This window comes from Erinaceus europaeus, chromosome 1 (genome assembly GCF_950295315.1).
Source record: "Erinaceus europaeus chromosome 1, mEriEur2.1, whole genome shotgun sequence".
Taxonomy (NCBI): domain Eukaryota; kingdom Metazoa; phylum Chordata; class Mammalia; order Eulipotyphla; family Erinaceidae; genus Erinaceus; species Erinaceus europaeus.
In genome coordinates, this window is record NC_080162.1 from 31,885,729 (window position 1) to 31,903,289 (window position 17,561).

The 17,561-nt window shown below is 49.4% G+C and overlaps 1 protein-coding gene across 1 annotated transcript; it reads right to left on the bottom strand.

The window, feature by feature from the left end:
* Window positions 1-6,653: 6,653 nt before the first annotated feature.
* Window positions 6,654-11,361, bottom strand: BIRC7 (baculoviral IAP repeat containing 7). The gene is made up of 7 exons (XM_007520379.2): window positions 11,046-11,361; window positions 10,073-10,172; window positions 9,378-9,459; window positions 9,247-9,292; window positions 7,785-7,985; window positions 7,033-7,104; window positions 6,654-6,847 (listed from the first exon to the last, which is right to left on the bottom strand). The coding sequence occupies exons 1-7, from the start codon at window positions 11,359-11,361 to the stop codon at window positions 6,654-6,656; spliced, it is 1,011 nt and encodes a 336-aa protein (XP_007520441.2).
* Between the last annotated feature and the right edge of the window lie 6,200 nt (window positions 11,362-17,561).

Consider the following 17,561-nt stretch of genomic DNA (forward strand, 5'->3'; position numbering starts at 1 on the left):
ATCTGAATTTGATTTCTTCAATTGATTTCTCTGATGGATTTGACCCATTTCCTCTCTACCATGTCCACAAAAAGCCCTCAGGCTCCTGTCCAAGCTATTGTACCTGTGAGCGTGGCCATCAGAACCTGCTGGGGCTTGGCCAGTGGGGCAGCACAGCCTGAGACTCCTCCTAGGCAAGCCCCTTGCCTCTTAGGCATGTCCATCTGTCCTCCTATCTGCTCTTACTTCCATCTTCCATCTGTCCTTTTGCCCCTCACATTTCTAATATCATCTTGTAGCTGGGGCATGAAGCTTCAGGGGTTTAGCCTCCTATTCTCAGAGCTTCAAATCCATCACAGCAGTCTGTGAGTTTGTACTGAGACTGTGGGGCCAGTGAGAGCCAACCATCAGGAGGCATTGTAACCTTCTAGGGCCTCACAGGTGCGGGGACATTGGGGTGTCAGTTTCCGGTCCTCAGGGTACAGACTTCTTCCCTCTTTTTTTTTGTTTCCCTTTTTGTTGCCCTTGTTGTTTTATAGTTGTTGTGGTTATTGTTATTTTTGTCACTGCTGTTGTTGTTGATGGATAGGACAGAGAAATGGAGAAGAGGGGAAGACAGAGGGGGAGAGAAAGATACCTGCAGATCTGCTTCACCATTTGAGAAGTGACTCCCCTGCAGGTGGGGAGCCAGGGGCTCAAACCAGGATCCTTATGCTGGTCCTTAAACTTCACTCTATGTGTGCTTAACCCACTGTGCTACCACCCAACCCCCCAGACTCCTTCCCTCTTATTTTTTTAATATTTATTTATTTATTTATTTATTCCCTTTTGTTGCCCTTGTTGTTTTATTGTTCTTATTGATGTCATTGTTGTTGGACAGGACAGAGAGAAATGAAGAGAGGAGGGGAAGACAGAGGGGGGGAAGAAAGACAGACACCTGCAGACCTGCTTCACCACTTGTGAAGTGATTCCCTACAGGTGGGGAGCCGGGGCTTGAACTTGGATCCTTCCGCCAGTCCTTGTGCTTTGCACCATGTGTGCTTAACCCACTGCACTACTGCCCAACTCTGACTCCTTCTCTCTTAAAATGACCATGACACTGGGCCTGCAGGGCTGGCCCACCAACTCTGTTCACACAATACTCTAAGATTTGGGGTCAGAACTGTTGGATGCACATCCCCTCTGGGCCATCAGAAACATGCCTGTCTCCAGGGCTAGAGCTACCACCATCCCTTGGGGCCCCCAGTCACTTGGTCCCCCAATCTGTCTTCCATTAAAGTGAAGGCTAATCCAGATCAAGGGACATCAGAAGTACAAGTGTCTACTCCTATTGATGGGGAGTGAGAGAGGAAACAACCAAGGAGGAGTGATCAGGGGTCAGAGGTGATGAATGTATAGATCTCTGGAGACTTGCCCTCTAGCCAGCCATGGGGTCAGGAGACCCCTAGCTCCAATCCTAGCCCTTGACCCCAATTCCATTGAGATGGATGCAGTCATGGGGAGCTCGAGGCTGGGACCTGTGACCTAGCTCTCTCATCTCCTGAACCGTTTTTCAAAACCAGGAGGTTCCTGCCTTCTTGGGTTCTGAGCAATGGCATTTGGAATTGTCTAAGGGGAGAGGGCACAGCAGCCCCTGCTGAAGGAAACATTGCTGAAGCCTGACCCCCCCCCCCCAAAGAGCTTATCTTGCTCAAGCAGACTGAAGAGGATGTGCAAAAGAACAAATCTCCTCAGTTATAGCCACGCAAAAAAGTTACCTTGCTACTGCCTACATCGGACACATGTGAGGCTTCCTCAAGGTCCAGTCTTCCCAGGCAACCAGAAATACCCCTGAATACACCATGAATCCAGCCAAGACTACTAGTCTTTCTATGTCACCAAAAATAGTACCAAGACCCTATATAATGCCCCCAGCCTATGCCAGGGGAGGCTCTCAAGCCACTCACTCAAAGCTATCTGATTAAAACTTTTCTTTTTTTTTTAATTTTTTTTTAATTTATAAAAAGGAAACATTGACAAAACCATAGGATAAGAGGGGTACAGCTTCACACAATTCCCACCACCAGACTTCCGTATACCATCCCCTCCACTGATAGCTTTCCTATTTTTTAACCCTCTGGGAGTATGGACCCAAGGTCATTGCGGGATGTAGAAGGTTGAAGGTCTGGCTTTTGTAATTGCTTCCCTGCTGAACATGGGCATTGACAGGTCGATCCATACTCCCAGCCTGTCTCTCTCTTTCCCTACTGGGGCAGGGCTGTGGGGAAGCGGAGCTCCAAGGCACATTGCTGGGGTTGTCTGTCAGGGAAGTCTGGTTGAATCCTGCTAGCGTCTGGAACCTGGTGGCTGAAAAGAGAGTTAACATACAAAGCCAAACAAATTGTTGAAGAATCATGGACCTAAAGTCTAGAATAGTGCTGATGAAGTGTTGGGGGGGGGCCCTCCATTTTGTAGATAGCTAGTAGGCATATTTTAGTTATATTTCAAAGGGCCTGTAGCTGTACTAGTGTTTTTTGTTTGTTTTGTTTTGTTTTGTTTTGCCTGATCCTGAAATCTGATATGCAGGTGGGTCCTAATTATTGTCTGGGGAGATGATATCATGGCTGGGAAAAGGACCAGAAAGCTGGATCAGGGAAGAGAGTAGCTCCTTAATATGGGAAAGGGGTATAAATATTGTTGACTGTAAACCCCATCGATTTGATGTGATCTGGGGCCCATAATTAGCTTAGGAGCCTGTGTGACCTCTGCATCCCTCTAGATCTGAGCTCACATTCTGTGGTCATGAGTAGGAACATTCCAAGCAGCTCCAGTATCGACCCATCTTCCTCAGGTGTAGCATAGAGTATGTTGTCCATTCTCCCTTCGGAGGAAGGAACATTCTCTTCCATTGTTGATCCAAGTTGAGGGCAAGGTCCTATGGGGGCCCACAAAGGGGTCTATTTTTTTGTTCCTGATAGAAATGACCGGTAACAGTGGAGAGAGGGATTTGAGCTCTAGGCCCATCAAGTGATTAAAACTTTTCTTTGCTCACCTGTCTCTGTGCATATCTTATTGGTGTCTCTTTTTTTTTTTTTTACTTATTTATTTATTTTCCCTTTTTGCTGCCCTTGTTTTTTTTACTGTTGTAGTTATTGTTGTTACGGATGTTGTCGTTGTTAGGACAGAGAAATGGCGTGAGGAGGGGAAGACAGAGAGGGGAAGACAAGGATCGACACACCTGCAGACCTGCTTCACCGCATTTCTCACATTTCTAATACCTGCTGCCACTGAACTTTCCTTTCCCCATGGAGCATATTCTGAAGTGTCTTTGGCCCTCACCCCATATCATAGTCTATCTCAAATGATGGAGCATCCCATGCTCCTGCTCCTCTGACCTCAGTCATCTGACTCAGGCCACCCTACAGATGTGACAGGTTCCCTTTCCCTCAGGGCTCTCAGGGTCAAATTTACTCAGAACAGTATGGTTCTCCAGTGACAAATGCAACTTCAAAAAAGTTTTTTTCTAAAATTAAGAAAAGAGAGAAGAAAAGGCTACAAAAGAACACTGCATCCTGATCTTGAGCTGTATGGGGTCTCCTCCATCCATATTAGGCCCAAGACTCTGTGAGCACCCCTCTATTGTCCTGAGCCCTGCAGCCCACAGGCAAGGGGTTCCTGTGACTGTACTTGTCAGGGAAAGGGCAATGGGCAAATAGTCTAGAAGCATCCCCAAGGTCCCCCAAAATTAATAATAATTGACTGCCCTCCGTGCTTCCTTCCCTAAAACACTAGAATGTTAGGGTCTATCAGGCTAGTTTTTCTGCCCCCCCCCCCCCCAGTACTGCTCAGCTCTGGCTTCTGTTGGAGCACAATGAGGGGAGCTGGGCTGGAGAGTCTCTTTGCATAATCATTATTCTGTCTCCCCTGCCCCAGGAAACTCTTTCAAGTGCTAAACAGAAGAGAGCTAGAGCTGAGGGTGGGAGGAAGTGGGAGGCCTAGAAAATGAGAAAGCATTTGGGGAGATGTGGGGGGGGGCTAGGGAGAATGCTGACTGAGTTGGGACTGGGAGGAGAGGGAGACTACAACAGGATAATAAGGGGCACTAGCCAGTCAACAGCGTCAGGTTGAGCCTGATGTAAAGTTTTGAGACCTGAATCTGTTTGAATCTGGAGAGGTGGCAGTCGTTGACTATGTGGGTCATAGTCTGTCTGTAGCCGCAGGGGCAGTTCGGGTCGTCTCTGGCTCCCCAGCGATGGAACATAGCGGCGCACCGGCCATGGCCTGTTCGATAGCGATTGAGGAGGGCCCAATCATAACGTGCTAGGTCAAAGCCGGGTTGACGCTTGCAGGGGTCTGTGATGAGGTGTTTGTTCTTTACCTCAGCTGACTGCCAACTCTGTTTCCAAGAGTCTGGAACAGTGGGGGCTGGTGATTCTCGAACACAGGGTGCCAAGCACCAGTCAAGGAAAACCCACCACTTTATTGCAAATCTTCAAAAGCATGCAAATGTCAGGTCTAATAAAACAACAACTATCCAAACCATCCACTCCCTCCCTCTACTGCTGCTCCCTCTGCTGTGGTCCAGGAATCCAGGCTGGTCAGAGCTGATCACTGGTTCAGAGGACCTCAGCTGTGTGCCCTGAGAGAGGAGGAGCACACAAGGTGCTCACAGCACCTGGGCAGAGAGGAGGAGGAATGAATCTGGGCTCCAGTGGGCTTGACCCTAGGCCAGGAACCCTCAAGCCTTTGGTCCTTCCCTGACACTTCTTGCCCCAGCAGATTCTGGGAGAGTCCCTGGGGGCACAGAAGACCCTTCTATAATAACCACAGGGTTCCCAGCCAGCATACAGTTCCCTCAGGCCCTAGCTCCCAGTTAATACCCCTGTTTCTGGAAACTATGCAAAGTGAGATAAGTAAAGAGATTACAACTATCCAGATGGTTTCACTCATATGGAGAATATAGTTAATTAAAGAAAGAAAGAAAAAAAAGTAGGGTCCAGATAGTTGGTACCTGTTTGAGCATATAAGGTACCACGCACAAGGACCTGAGGTTTAAGACACTGGTCCCCCTGGGACTGGGTAGTGGCACACCTGGTTGAGTACACATGTTACAGTGCTCAAGGACCTGGGTTCAAGCCCCGGTCCCCACCTGCAGGGGGAAAGCTTTGCAAGTGGTGAAGCAGGGCTGCAGGTGTCTCTCTCTTTCCCTATCTATCTCCCCTACCCTCTCGTTCTGGTTGTCTCTATGCAATAAATAAAGATAATAAATTTTTAAAAAATTATATTAATTTATTCCCTTTTTGTTGCTCTTATTTTATTGTTGTAGTTATTATTGTTATTGATGTTGTTGTTGTTGGATAGGACAGAGAGAAATCGAGAGAGATGGGGAAGACAGAGAGGAGGAGAGAAAGATTGGCACCTGTGGACCTGCTTCGCCACCTGTGAAGCGACTCCCCTGCAGGTGGGGAGCCGGGGGCTAGAACCAGGATCCTTAAGCCGGTCCTTGCACTTTGTGCCACCTGTGCTTAACCCGGTGTGCTACCACCCAACTCCCTCAATCTTTCTTTCTCTCTTTCTTTCCTTCTTCCTCTTACCCACCCCCCATCCATTTCTTTCTTTTTCAAATTTTTTAAAAATTTATTTATTCATGTGGTCCGGGAGGTGGCGCAGTGGCTAAGGCACTAGACTCTCAAGCATGAGGTCCCGAGTTGGATCCCTGGCAGCACATGTACCAGAGTGATGACTGGTTCTTTCTCTCCTCCTATCTTTCTCATGAGTGAATAAATAAAAATTTTTTAAAGAATTTATTTATTCATGAGAAAGATAGGAGGAGAGAAAGAACCAGCCATCACTCTGGTACATGTGCTGCCGGGGATCCAACTCAGGACCTCATGGTTGAGAATCCAGTGCTTTATCCACTACACCACTTCCTGAACCACCCTCCCATCCATTTCTTTCTGTCCCATCAAATTAAAAAGAAAAAAATGGCTTTTAGTAGTCATGAATTCATTGTGCAGGCACCAAACCTCAGTGATAACCCTCATAGAAATAAAACAGAAGACAAAAACAAATGAAAGAAAAGGAACAGGAAAAGGGGCAGAGTAACCAACTACCTCTTAGACTTTGTAAAGACTGAAACTGTGGGCTACTAGAAGAAAGGGCACAGGGACTTTGGAGGTGGGTGCAGTGAGTTGTGCACACACACACACACACACACACACACACACACACACACACACACACGTGAAACTATACCCCTGAAATGTTTTAATTTTGTAGAGTAGTGTTAAATCAACAATAATAAAAAAGTAAAGGGAAATTATGTGATTAAAATATTTTTTTAAATTTAACTTAATTTAGTTTATTGGATAGAGAGAAATCAAGAGGCTTCGAAGGGGAAGATAGGGAGAGAGAGAGAGAGAGAAACACCTTTAGCACTGCTCCACTGTTTGCAAAGCTTTCCTCCTGCAGGTGGGGACAGGGAGTTGGAACCTCTGTTCTTTCACACTGTAACATGTGCTCAACCAGGTGTACCACCTCCCCGCCCATAATTACAATTAAAAAAAATAAAATTCCTATTCTTCTTTTTGCTCAAGCAAGCTTGGCCCCTGGTAACAAGGGGGAGGAAGTGCTGTCCCCTGCTGGCCTAGTCCCTGAAGTCCCCTGGCTCATACAGAAAAGTGCACTTACCCAGCCTAGGAGAGGAAGGTGCGCACATAGCTGTGAATGGGGGCCCTGCAGATGGGGCACAACTGCAGGGCAGGTGCACACTCAGCGCAGACTAGGTGGCCGCAGGGCACGAAGACAACGGAGGCAGTGCGGTCCAGGCACACCTTGCAAGTGCGTTCCTCCCGCAGGCGCTGTAGCTGCTCCTTGGCATCCTGGGGTCCTGAAGCTCAAGAACCCATTGCACCCTCTAGGCCTGAACCCATCTAGTTCCTCTAAGTGAGGGTGGGTCACGGTGTCCCCACTGTGACTTCTGCCCTCCCTCCCAACCAGTGACAGCTGGGACCTCTTCTTACTGTAGGGTGCAAGAGAACCATTTGTCTATGCCCAAGTAGGTTCTGTTCTTACCTGGTTCCTTGGCACCTTCTGACTGGGGCTCTCTTGTGGGTGTAGTCAGCTCAGGACCCCAGTGGGTGGGAGCTATGGACAGTTAAGAACAGGAAAGCCCAGCTTATAGAAGGGACCAGGGTGACAAAGGGGTTGGCAGAGTCATCTTGGGCTCCAAAACACTTCTCACTGAGTCAGAATCTTCTGACACTTCCTAAAGGGGCCATTGAGAGCCTAAGTCCCTGAGCCACAAAGATGCCCTGCTGGCCCTACAAATAATCTGTGGCCCATGGCATTGTGTTTTACCGTTTTTTTTTTTTTAATTTTGTATTTTTTTTATTATTATCTTTATTTATTAGATAGAGACAGCCAGAAATCAAGAGGGAGGGGGGTGATAGAAAGGGAGAGAGATAGAGAGACACCTGCAGCCCTGCTTCAAATTTGTAAAGCTTTCCCCCTGCAGGTGGGGACTGGGGGCTCAAACCCGGGTCCTTGCACATTGTAATACATGAGCTCAACCAGGTGTGCCACCACCAGGCCCCTAATTTTGTATTTTTAACCAGAGTACTGTTCAGCTCTGGTTTATAGTGGTATGGGGGATTGAACCTGGGACTATGGAGCCTCAGGCATGAGAATCTCTTTGTATAACCATTATGTTCTCTACCTCTGCCTGCCCATGACATTGTGTGCCAAGCACTGTGGGGTCATAGGCCCAGACGGAGAAGCAGGGAGAGACAAGTTGGGAACTGACAGTGTCCTTTGGGTGGAGGTACCTCTGGTCCCCATGGCCTGGCCCTCATCCTCTTCCTGGAGCAAGTCAGCCACCAACTGAGATACAGACACACTGTCTGGTACTGCCTGGCAGTATTTTTGTTTCACCAGCTGCTTCACTTGGCTGAGCGTAAAGCCCATTCGGAGGACGCTTTGCACTGCTGAACACCTCCTCCAAGCATCCCATTCCTGGAAGCTCCCATCTGCAAGAGGGGTGGGGAGTGCTCACTGAGAGGGCTAAGGGAGGCAGGCAGCCTGCCTGTGCACCCAGTCCCCAGGGTCTCCCAGCTCAGTCTGTGTGCAGGAGGGGGCTGGGTCCCACTGATGTGTGGTGAGGTGTCAGACCCTTTGTGAACTAAGGGACTGTGCTTGAGTCCTTATCAAGTTGTGCCTCAGGGAGATGGTAAGCTGAACACCAAACCACCATTATGGCGCTCTCCCAGATTCCAATGCTGCCCCCAGGACCACCCTTCTCCTCCTCTGCTCCACTCAGTTTTCAGAGTGGTGCCTCCATTTTTTTTTTTACTTTACTTTTCTTTCTTTCTTTATATTTATTCCCTTTTGTTGCCTTTGTTGTTTTATTGTTGTTGTGGTTATTATTGTTGTTCTTATAGGACAGAGAGAAATGGAGGAAGGAGGGGAAGACAGAGGAGGAGAGAAAGATAGACATCTGTGGCCCAGGAGGTGGCGCAGTGGATAAAGCATTGGACTCTCAAGCATGAGGTCCTGAGTTCAATTCCTGGCAGCACATGTACCAGAGTGATGTCTCTCCTCCTATGTTTCTCATTAATAAATAAATAAAATCTTAAAAATAAAATAAAATAAATGAAAATTATTAAAAAGAGAAAGAAAGAAAGAAAGAAAGAAAGAAAGAAAGAAAGAAAGAAAGAAAGAAAGACACTTGTAGACCTGCTTCACCACCTGTGAAATGACTTCCCTGCAGGTGGGTAGCTGGGGGCTTGAACCGGGATCCTTACGACGGTCCTTGCGCTTTGCGCCACCTGCACTTAACCTGCTGCGCTACTACCTGACTCTCTGGTGCCTCCGTTTTAACAATTTAGGCCCCTCAAAACAACAACATTTGTTCTTCACCAAAGTTAAATGGGATACCTGAGCCCATGGGATACTTGCCCCTAAGGCCTATGGACCACTGGGGCAGAGCTTAGCATCACCCTCCTGGCCAACATGTTGTGAAGCTGCCTCATGACAGGTGTGAAGTTGGTTCTCAGGCTTTGCAGGCGGCGACCCCTGCAGAGGTCAGCTGTGCACAGTCCCACTCCTCTGCAAGGTCCCCTAGGCCTGCTAGTGGAAGCAGGGACTGTTTTCATGACCTAGGCACTCCTGTATGCCTAAGCAAGTGTCATTCACTCCCTATTGTCCAGTGGGGACACCCAACAGCCTTGGCCACCACGCATGCTGTAGGTGCCTGAGGGAACATGTCCTGGGCCATGCATCCACGCTCACCTAAGGGACTGGAGGGGGCTGTATCTTCTGGGGCTCTCAGTTGGTCCTGAAAGAAGCCAGAGAACATCTCAGTTTATGGAAGAGCCGGGACTCACACCTTGCTCCCAAGTCCCAGGAACAGGAGGGCTCACCCAGGGGTCAAAGAGGTGACAGCAAGTTTCCTGGACACGGCAAACAAAGTCCCATCCTTTTGTCCTGAGCAGGAATTCACACCTGAAGAAAGTAAGTTCAGAAGCCCCACAGATGGGCTGGGCCTGTCAGAGAACTTCCTCAGGGTCAAATTCAAGCCCTGGGATCATGCCCTCTGCCTTGTCAATATTTTATGTGTTGCTTATATTGAACTTGTGTTTGCAAATAAATAAATAAATAAATAAATTTTTCTGGTAGAGTCTTAGTCATTAGACCAAGACATAGAAGCCACTAATAAAATTATCTTATAAACCACAAAGGCATGTCGGAATCTATGATCTAAATTTGGCTTTCAGTGGCAACACTTTTAATTACTAATGAGTACACTATTGACCAGATGCTCTTGATTATTCAGTGCTTGTCATTCTTAACTTTTAAAATGTTTATTTCATGAGGACTGGGAGATAGCACAGTAATTTGTGTACAAGTTTTTATGCTTGAGACTCCACATACAGTGTCTCTGCTTTGGGGCACCCACAGCTCCCTGCAGGTGCAGGGGGCTCCCAGAGAGCTGATACTTGCTGGGAAAGCAGTTTCAGAGACAGCATCTATTCAGCAGCAAGAGACCAACCCCTCACTCCTGCAGCTGTGTGTGTGGGAGCTGTCTACATCCAGTCTCATTCCATGGGGTTCTGACCTGGGGAACCACTTGGCGTGTTCTGTCCAGGGCTCATCCCCTCGCTCCCAGTTCTGCAGCCCTCCTTGGCAGAAGAAGCACCTCACCTGGTCCTGCTGGCCTGCAGGAAGCAGAAGGCATGGTCCTGCCCATGAGGGCCCATGCACACCCCCAACACCCCCCCAACACACCCTGGTGCCCACCTTGCCTTTACTGTTTCTGCCTGGTTCAGTGTGTTCCTAATCTCTGAAGGTCCCCACAAAGCTGGGGCAGTGGCACCCAAATGGTCTTTGGTGGCAGGAGCTCTCTGGGTAGATCATGAGTCTGGGGAACTTGCACCAACCTCTGATACCCCTTTTTATCTTCTGCTCTTCTTGGACTTCACACGAATCCCAGTTTTCTCAAAGGCTAATAGGGGTAGCAAATCCTGGGGTGCTCCCCAGGATGGCAAGAATGCTGGTGAAGGAATATGATGGGGAAGACAGGCAAGGGAAGGGCAAGATTCCCCCTCCTGTCACCTCCTGACATCCCACTGACTTGGACTTGGTAGGGGGAGGGGAAGACAACTCCACGGCCCCACCTGAGGTGCTACCTCTGCTAGGTGGATTACCAGCAAGAGGAGGAAGGCACTGCCCTTTGAAGGCCTGTCTGCTGCCAGGCTTTTTTTAGGGGCTCATCCCTCCACTTGGAGGGTGACATCCCTTATCTCTCTACCCAGTGGTCCTCAACTCTGCCTTCCTCCCTCCTTCCTCCCCCCACTAGCAACAGAGACTACAGATGGGGCTGCTAGCAGCACAGCTCCCCACCACTAGACTTCAGACTTCTGAGAGCCTGGCCCTGTTCACCCTTTCTTTTCCCTGAATCCAACTGTCTCACTGACCCTCTGCCCCCAACTGTTTTGCTGCCTGCATGGGCTCCATGGAGAAACTAGACGCCCTGCCCCCCACCCGCTCAGTTCAAGGGTCCAGAATGGCACCCAGGCCCCAGGACTCACCAGTGTGGAAGAAACCAGCAGCTGCCAGCAGTTCAGGCCGCACCGCAGCTGTCAGTGGCCAGTCAGAGAAGGAGGCCAGCCGCAGGTCCTCAGAGCTCATTCTGGGGAAGGCAGGCTGTGAAGAAGATGCGACTCCTGCCCTGGTTCCCTCCTCCTCCTCCTGACCATTCTCCCCCTCTGCCAGAGGGCGCAGCTGGCCCAGGATCTGCCCATCCACATTGTCCATGGTGAGGATATGACCACACAGAGATTGGGGTTCCTGGCACCTCTGTATGGAGCCGCAGCACAAATGTTTGAGCCTGTCCTCAGACTTCATGGAGCAATTGCCAGATCTGATAGGTCCTGCAACAGTGACAGTAGCCTGGAATGTGTCCTGCTAGTCTGCCTTAGGCTCCTGCCTGGGGACAGTGATGGTCTTTGGCTTGAACAGTTGGAAGATGAGGATACCACAGGCAGGGGGTGCAGCCAGGGGCCAGAAAGGTACTGGGGTCCACCACTTTCTGGAAGAGGCCAGCATAACAGCTGACTTCACGTGCTGTCTGACTGGGGGTGTGTCATGAGGCTCTGGTGAGGCCACAGAGAGGTGGAGCTACTGGTCTCATTCAGCTGGGCCACAGGGGCAAGTAGGATCTCTGGGGACAAGGGTAAAAGGTAAAGGCATGGAGAGAAGTGAAATTTCTCAGTGTGGCAGAGACCTGGCCTGGTTCCAGAACCTCTCAGGCAAGAATGGAGACAAGGGGCAGAAACAATGGGGCTGCCCTTAGTTCCTGAGCCTGCTGCCAGGCATAGCCTTGGATGCAGAAAGTTCCAGGTGATCTGAACTATGCTGCTGGTCTGGGAGGAGGTGGGAAGTGACCCCACTTACATGGGCCCCATAGAATAACCTAGGGATGCAGGGGTATAGCTGCATCTGAGCAGCTGGATCTAGGTCCTGGGAAATGTTTCGTGGATTTTGCTGGAGTCACCCCTGTGCCCCAGTTGGCAGGAGCTGGAGCCTCAGTGGGTCCCTGAGCAGCTCTGGTTCTCAGGCCATGAAGGTAGAATAGAGGGCCAGCATTCCCACTAGTTTGTGGGGAGGCCTGGACTTGAGCCCCTGTGGGTGGTAAAGACACACATGGGAGCTTAGGAGAGTCAGGCTCTGGTACCTGTCAAGGCCCTAGGTGTTCCTCTGAGCCTCTGGGATACTTACTGCCTGTGCACTCTTTGTGAGAGGGACAGTGGACACCCCTCTCCTGATTCAGAGCTCCACAAGCTTCCCACTCTCGGTCTGGGACAGAGCAAAGACTGGAGTGACTGTAAGGTACCATACCAGTGTGCTAGGTCCCATGAGGATTTCAGTATGTAGATGGATTGAGGGACAGAACACCAGTGCCAGGACCCTTCCTGCACTCACACCAGGCCCAGGAGCCTGTGCAGTCCCCACCCAACAGACTGTGCCCTGGGACCACTTTGTTGTACTGCAAGCTGGATCCTTTGAGGACGATGAAGAGGAACCCTGCCACCAGCAGGATCAGAGAGCAAAGCCTGGTAATCTGCAACCCAGGCTGGAGTCAGTCATCCCTGATATTGGACTGCTTTCACAATGGGAATGACACAGTGGAGGGTGTGTGTGTGTGTGTGTGTGTGTGTGTGTGTGTGTGTGTGTGTGTGTGTGTATGTGTGTGTTGGGGGGATGGGGATTCAGCTGTCTGGTTCTCTATGGCCTTGTCCAAACCTGTTGAGGCTGGGCCCTGGTGCCATGGTGATTCATGGGAAGAGAGCTGGAAGGGGAAGCATTTTTATTTCATTTTAAGATTCATTAAGGGGGCCAGGTGATGGCGCACTTGGTTGAGCACACATTTTATAATGCGCAAGGACCCAGGTTCAAGTCCCTGGCCCCCACCTGCAGGGGGAAAGCTTCACAAGTGGTGAAGCAGTGCTGCAGGTGTCTCACTGTCTCTCTCCCTCTCTATCACCCCCTTCCCTATCAATTTCTGACTGCCTCTATCCAGCAAATAAATAAAGATTAAAAAAATTAAAAAAAAAAAAGATTCATTATATATATAGAGAGAGACACACACAGAGAGAACCAGAGCATCACTTTGGTACATGTGATGTCAAGAATCAAACTCAGGACTTTATGCTTGAGAAGCCAACACTGTACCCACTGTGACAACACCTGGGTAACATTTAAAAATTATTTTTAATTGCTAAAAGGTTTATCACTGGGGCTTGGTGTCTGAATGCTTCTAGTGGCCATCCTCATGCTTCTTTTTTTCCTTTCCTTCTTTTGTTGACAGGGACAGACAGAAATTGAGAAGGGGGAGAGAGGGAGTGAAAAACAGAGAAAGAGAGGTACCTGCACGTCTGCTTCATTGCTCCTGAAGCATCCTCCCCTGAAGGTGGGGATTGGGGGTCTTGAACCAGAATTTTTTCATAGCAATGTGTGTGTTTTACTAGGTGCCCTACCAACTGATCCCAGGGATGGATATATATATATATATATATAGAGAGAGAGAGAGAGAGAGAGAGAGAGAACTTTTCTTCTTTTTGCCATGAGGGTTATTGCTGGGGCTCGGTGCTAGCACTACAAATCCACTGCTCTTGGTGGCCATATCTTTTTTTCCAATTTATTAGACAGGACAAAGATAAATTGAGAGAGGAGGGGGAAATAGGGAGAGAGAAAGACAGATACCTGCAGACCTGCTTCAGCGCTCGCAAAGCTTCCCAACTGCAGGTAGGGAGCAGGGGCTTCTTGTGCTTAGTACTATGTGCACTTAACCATGTGTGCCAATGCTCTGCCCTATATGTAATTTTTCACCACCAGAATTATTGCTGGGACTCTGAACTTACATGAATTTTTTTTTTTTTTTTTACCAGAGTACTGCTCATCTCTGGTTTATGGTGGTTTAGAGGATTGAACCTAGGACTTTGGGGCCTCAGGCATGAGAATCTCTTTGCATAACCACTATACTGTCTACCCCCACCCCTAAATGATTTTTTTCCCTAGAGGTAAAGGAAAGAGAGGGAGAAAAAGACAGAGAAGGAGAGAGAAAGACAGAGAGAGGAGTGACACCACAACACTGCTCTACTTTTTGTGAAGCTTCCCATTTGCATGGTGCTCCCATGTGGTGGCTGGGCACCTCCTGCAATGCTAAAGTGTACACTCTACCAGGTGAGCCACCTCCTAGCCCCACCTGGGGGGGGGACTGTATTTTATCCTACTTTCAGAATGTTGTCCCACTACCCCACCTCACTCTGCAGCTTAAGGTGCTGTACTACAGATCCTGAAAGGAAGACTAAGTGAGGCACCAGGAGGAAGTGAGTAAGGGGCTCTGTGTTGACACCGACTGAGTGAGCAAAAGCCTCCTGACTGCTGGGTCAGAGTTTCTTCTCTGAATGTCAAAGAGGGGACAGGTGAAGGGTTTCATCAGGGTGTAGGAGCTGGGCAGACATGCCCCAGGCCTGGCAATCAGGGATGCCTCCCTCTTCCCCTGCCAAGCCCTGTCAGAGTGCTTGACCCTACCCTTGCCCTGGCTCCTCTCCACTGCTTTCCAGTCTGAGGTTGTGACTGGGCCTTTAAGGGGTTGAGCCCCCAGCTCTGAGGGCCCCAGTCTTAGTTGCACTCACTGGAGCCATGCTGCTCTGCCTGGCAGCTTAGGCCTGACCTCACAGAGGTATCTTCTTGCCCTCTAGCATCGTTGTACGAATCCACTGCTCCTGAAGGCCATTTTCCCATTTTGTTGCCCTTGTTGTTACTGTTGCCATTGCTGTTGTTGTTGGATAGGACAGAGAGAACTCGAGAGAGGAGGGGAAGACAAAGATGGGGAGAGAAAGACACCTGCAGATGTGCTTCACCACTTGTGAAGTGAGCCCCCTCGCCCCCCCCCCCCCGCCCGCAGGTGGGGAGCCTGGGGCTTGAACTGGGATCCTCACGCAGATCTTTGCACTTAGTGCCATGTGCACTTAACCCACTTTTCTACCACTGGGCCCCCTCTGAAATCTTTTTGACTCTTTTCTTGTCATGCTGGGAGCCTCACTATTAAGAGCTTTTTTTTTCCTTTTGTTTTCAGAAACAGAGAGAGGCAAAGACATCACAGGGACAAAACTTATCCCAGTGTGGTGGGTCAGGTGCATAAGAAAGTGGACACTGGGAGTCAGGTGGTAGCACAGCGGGTTAAGTACATGTGGCGCAAAGCACAAGGACCAGCATAAGGATCCTGGTTCGAGTCCCGGCTCCCCACCTGCAGGGGAGTCGCTTCACAGGCGATGAAGCAGGTCTGCAGGTGTCTCTCTTTCTCTCCTCCTCTCTGTCTTCCCCTCCTCTCTCCATTTCTCTCTGTCCTATCCAACAACAATGACCACAATAATAACTACAACAATAAAACAACAAGGACAACAAAAGGGAATAAATAAATAAATAAATATATGAAAAAAAGAAAATGGACACGCTTCCAAACTATCTTGCCAGGCAGCCCTAAGTAATCTATTGATAGCAACTACAAATGCTAAGTGTCTCTTTCTGTCAGCCTCCTTTCTGGACACATGTTCTTCATTTCTAGTTCCCCACCCCATGCATGTATCACTATCTGGGCAAAGCCTAAAATATCAACTTCCTTATAGACTCAGATTTATCCTTGAGGCATCAGGGTTTTTTTTTTTTTTGCCAGAGCACTGCTCAGCTCTGGTTTATGGTGATGTGAGGATTCAACCTGGGACTTTGGAGCCTCAGGCACAAGAGAGTCTCTCTGCATAGCCATTATGCTATCTACCTTTCACCAGATGCCCTTTTAGGCCTGGCATCCTACCTGCCTTTCCCACTCTAGGCCGGGTGGGCCCAGGAAGACCCAATGAAGAGATGGTGAGCAACTTGGAGCCACATAAGCCTTCCCTGTGGTGATCTGTCCCAGTCACTTACACCTCCTCTGACAGTCCTAGGAGCTACTGTCTGTCTCTTCCATAACAACCAGCTCCAACCCATCTTAGGACCTCAATGTGATCTCAGAAGCTGTCACCTGCACTGCTTGGCAAATGACCTGCCTACTGCTATCATTGTAGGCCTGCTTGAGAAGTGCTTCCTTGTTACCCGTCTGCTGATACTTTATCTTGAGCCAGAATCTCAGTGCTGTTCATCAGTGGGACAAGGACAGGACCAGGACCTCAGCTAAAGTAAGGATGTTACACCTACCAGTGTCATTACACCTGTTGGGAAGGAAGCAAGATCCAGAGGAAAGTCATGGAGGGGCATGGGCACAGGGAGCTCCAGAGACTGGAGGGGTGTCTAGGTGAGGGAACCCCAGAAAGGGGGGAATAAGAAGTAAGCTTCCATTAGGAAACAGGAGCCAAAAAATGATGTCCTTCCTTCAACAGGGAACAGAAGACCCCTTGTAGGTCCTAGATTGGGTACACACAGGGCTGAATTCTCTTTTCCTCCCTGTGGTGAAATCTGGAGTCTAACACACAGAGAGACATGGGAGTAGGATCATCTGGTAGAGTGCACAATTTACCATGTGTAAAGAGACCTGGGTTTAGGGACCAGGTGGTGGTACACCTATTTAAGTGCTAACATTAGTGTGCAAGGACTCAGGTTTAAGACTCTGGTCCCCACCTGCAGGGGGAAAAGCTTCACAAGTGGTGAAACAGGGCTGCAGGTGTCACTGTTTCTCTTTCTATCTCCCCCTCCCCCTCTCAATTTCTCTGTTTCTATCCAATCATAAATAAATAAAAATATTTTTTTAAAAAGACCTGGACTTAAGCCCTAGTCCATCACATGGAAGCACCATGTAAAGGAGAAGTCTCACAGGGGTGGGACGGTACTGTGATGTCGCTTCTTTTCTCTTTGTTTCCCTCTTTGTCTCTCTCACCACTCTCTATCTACAAAAACAAGAATCTTCCAAGAGTAGTGAAAACTCTGGTGACAAAAAAAAAAAAAGAAAAAGAAAAGAAAAGAAAGAAAAAATAAAAGAAAATCGTGTGCAGATTGGTTATAAACTGGGGACCTCCTTGTAGACACAAGAGTGCTGGCAAAGAAGCAAAGAGAGGCCAGTGCTCAGGACTCTGGGGGAACAGCTGCATTAGGCAAGGTCACAACAAAGTGTCGGGGTGGGGAGCGTAGGTAACCTTCAGAGTTCACTGTCTAGGAGACCTGGGACCAGCAGACTGCATAGGGGTGCCCACTATGGTATGCAGGTGATGCATTGGGGGCGTCAGGGCAGCCTGGTCTCTAGCCTCTGAGTGGCACTGGGTAGCCTGTCCCTCACCCGATTACTCAGATCTGGGTGGTCAAGGGGGTCGTCGGATCTACACCTGCGTGTTTGCAGGCACAAAGCTGCAGGCGCCCTTTGTGGACTCACCCTTCCGCACTTCCCGCTGGGCACAGAACCGCGCCCCCATCCATGTGACTTCCCGGCTGGCCTCGGCCCCGCCCCCGCCCCCGCCCCCGCCCCCGCCCCCGCCGCGAGATCGGGACCAGGGAGTGAGATGTGTTCCATCGAGCGGCGGCGCGCAAGCGCGGCGCGTGGCGGCGGCGGTACTCCC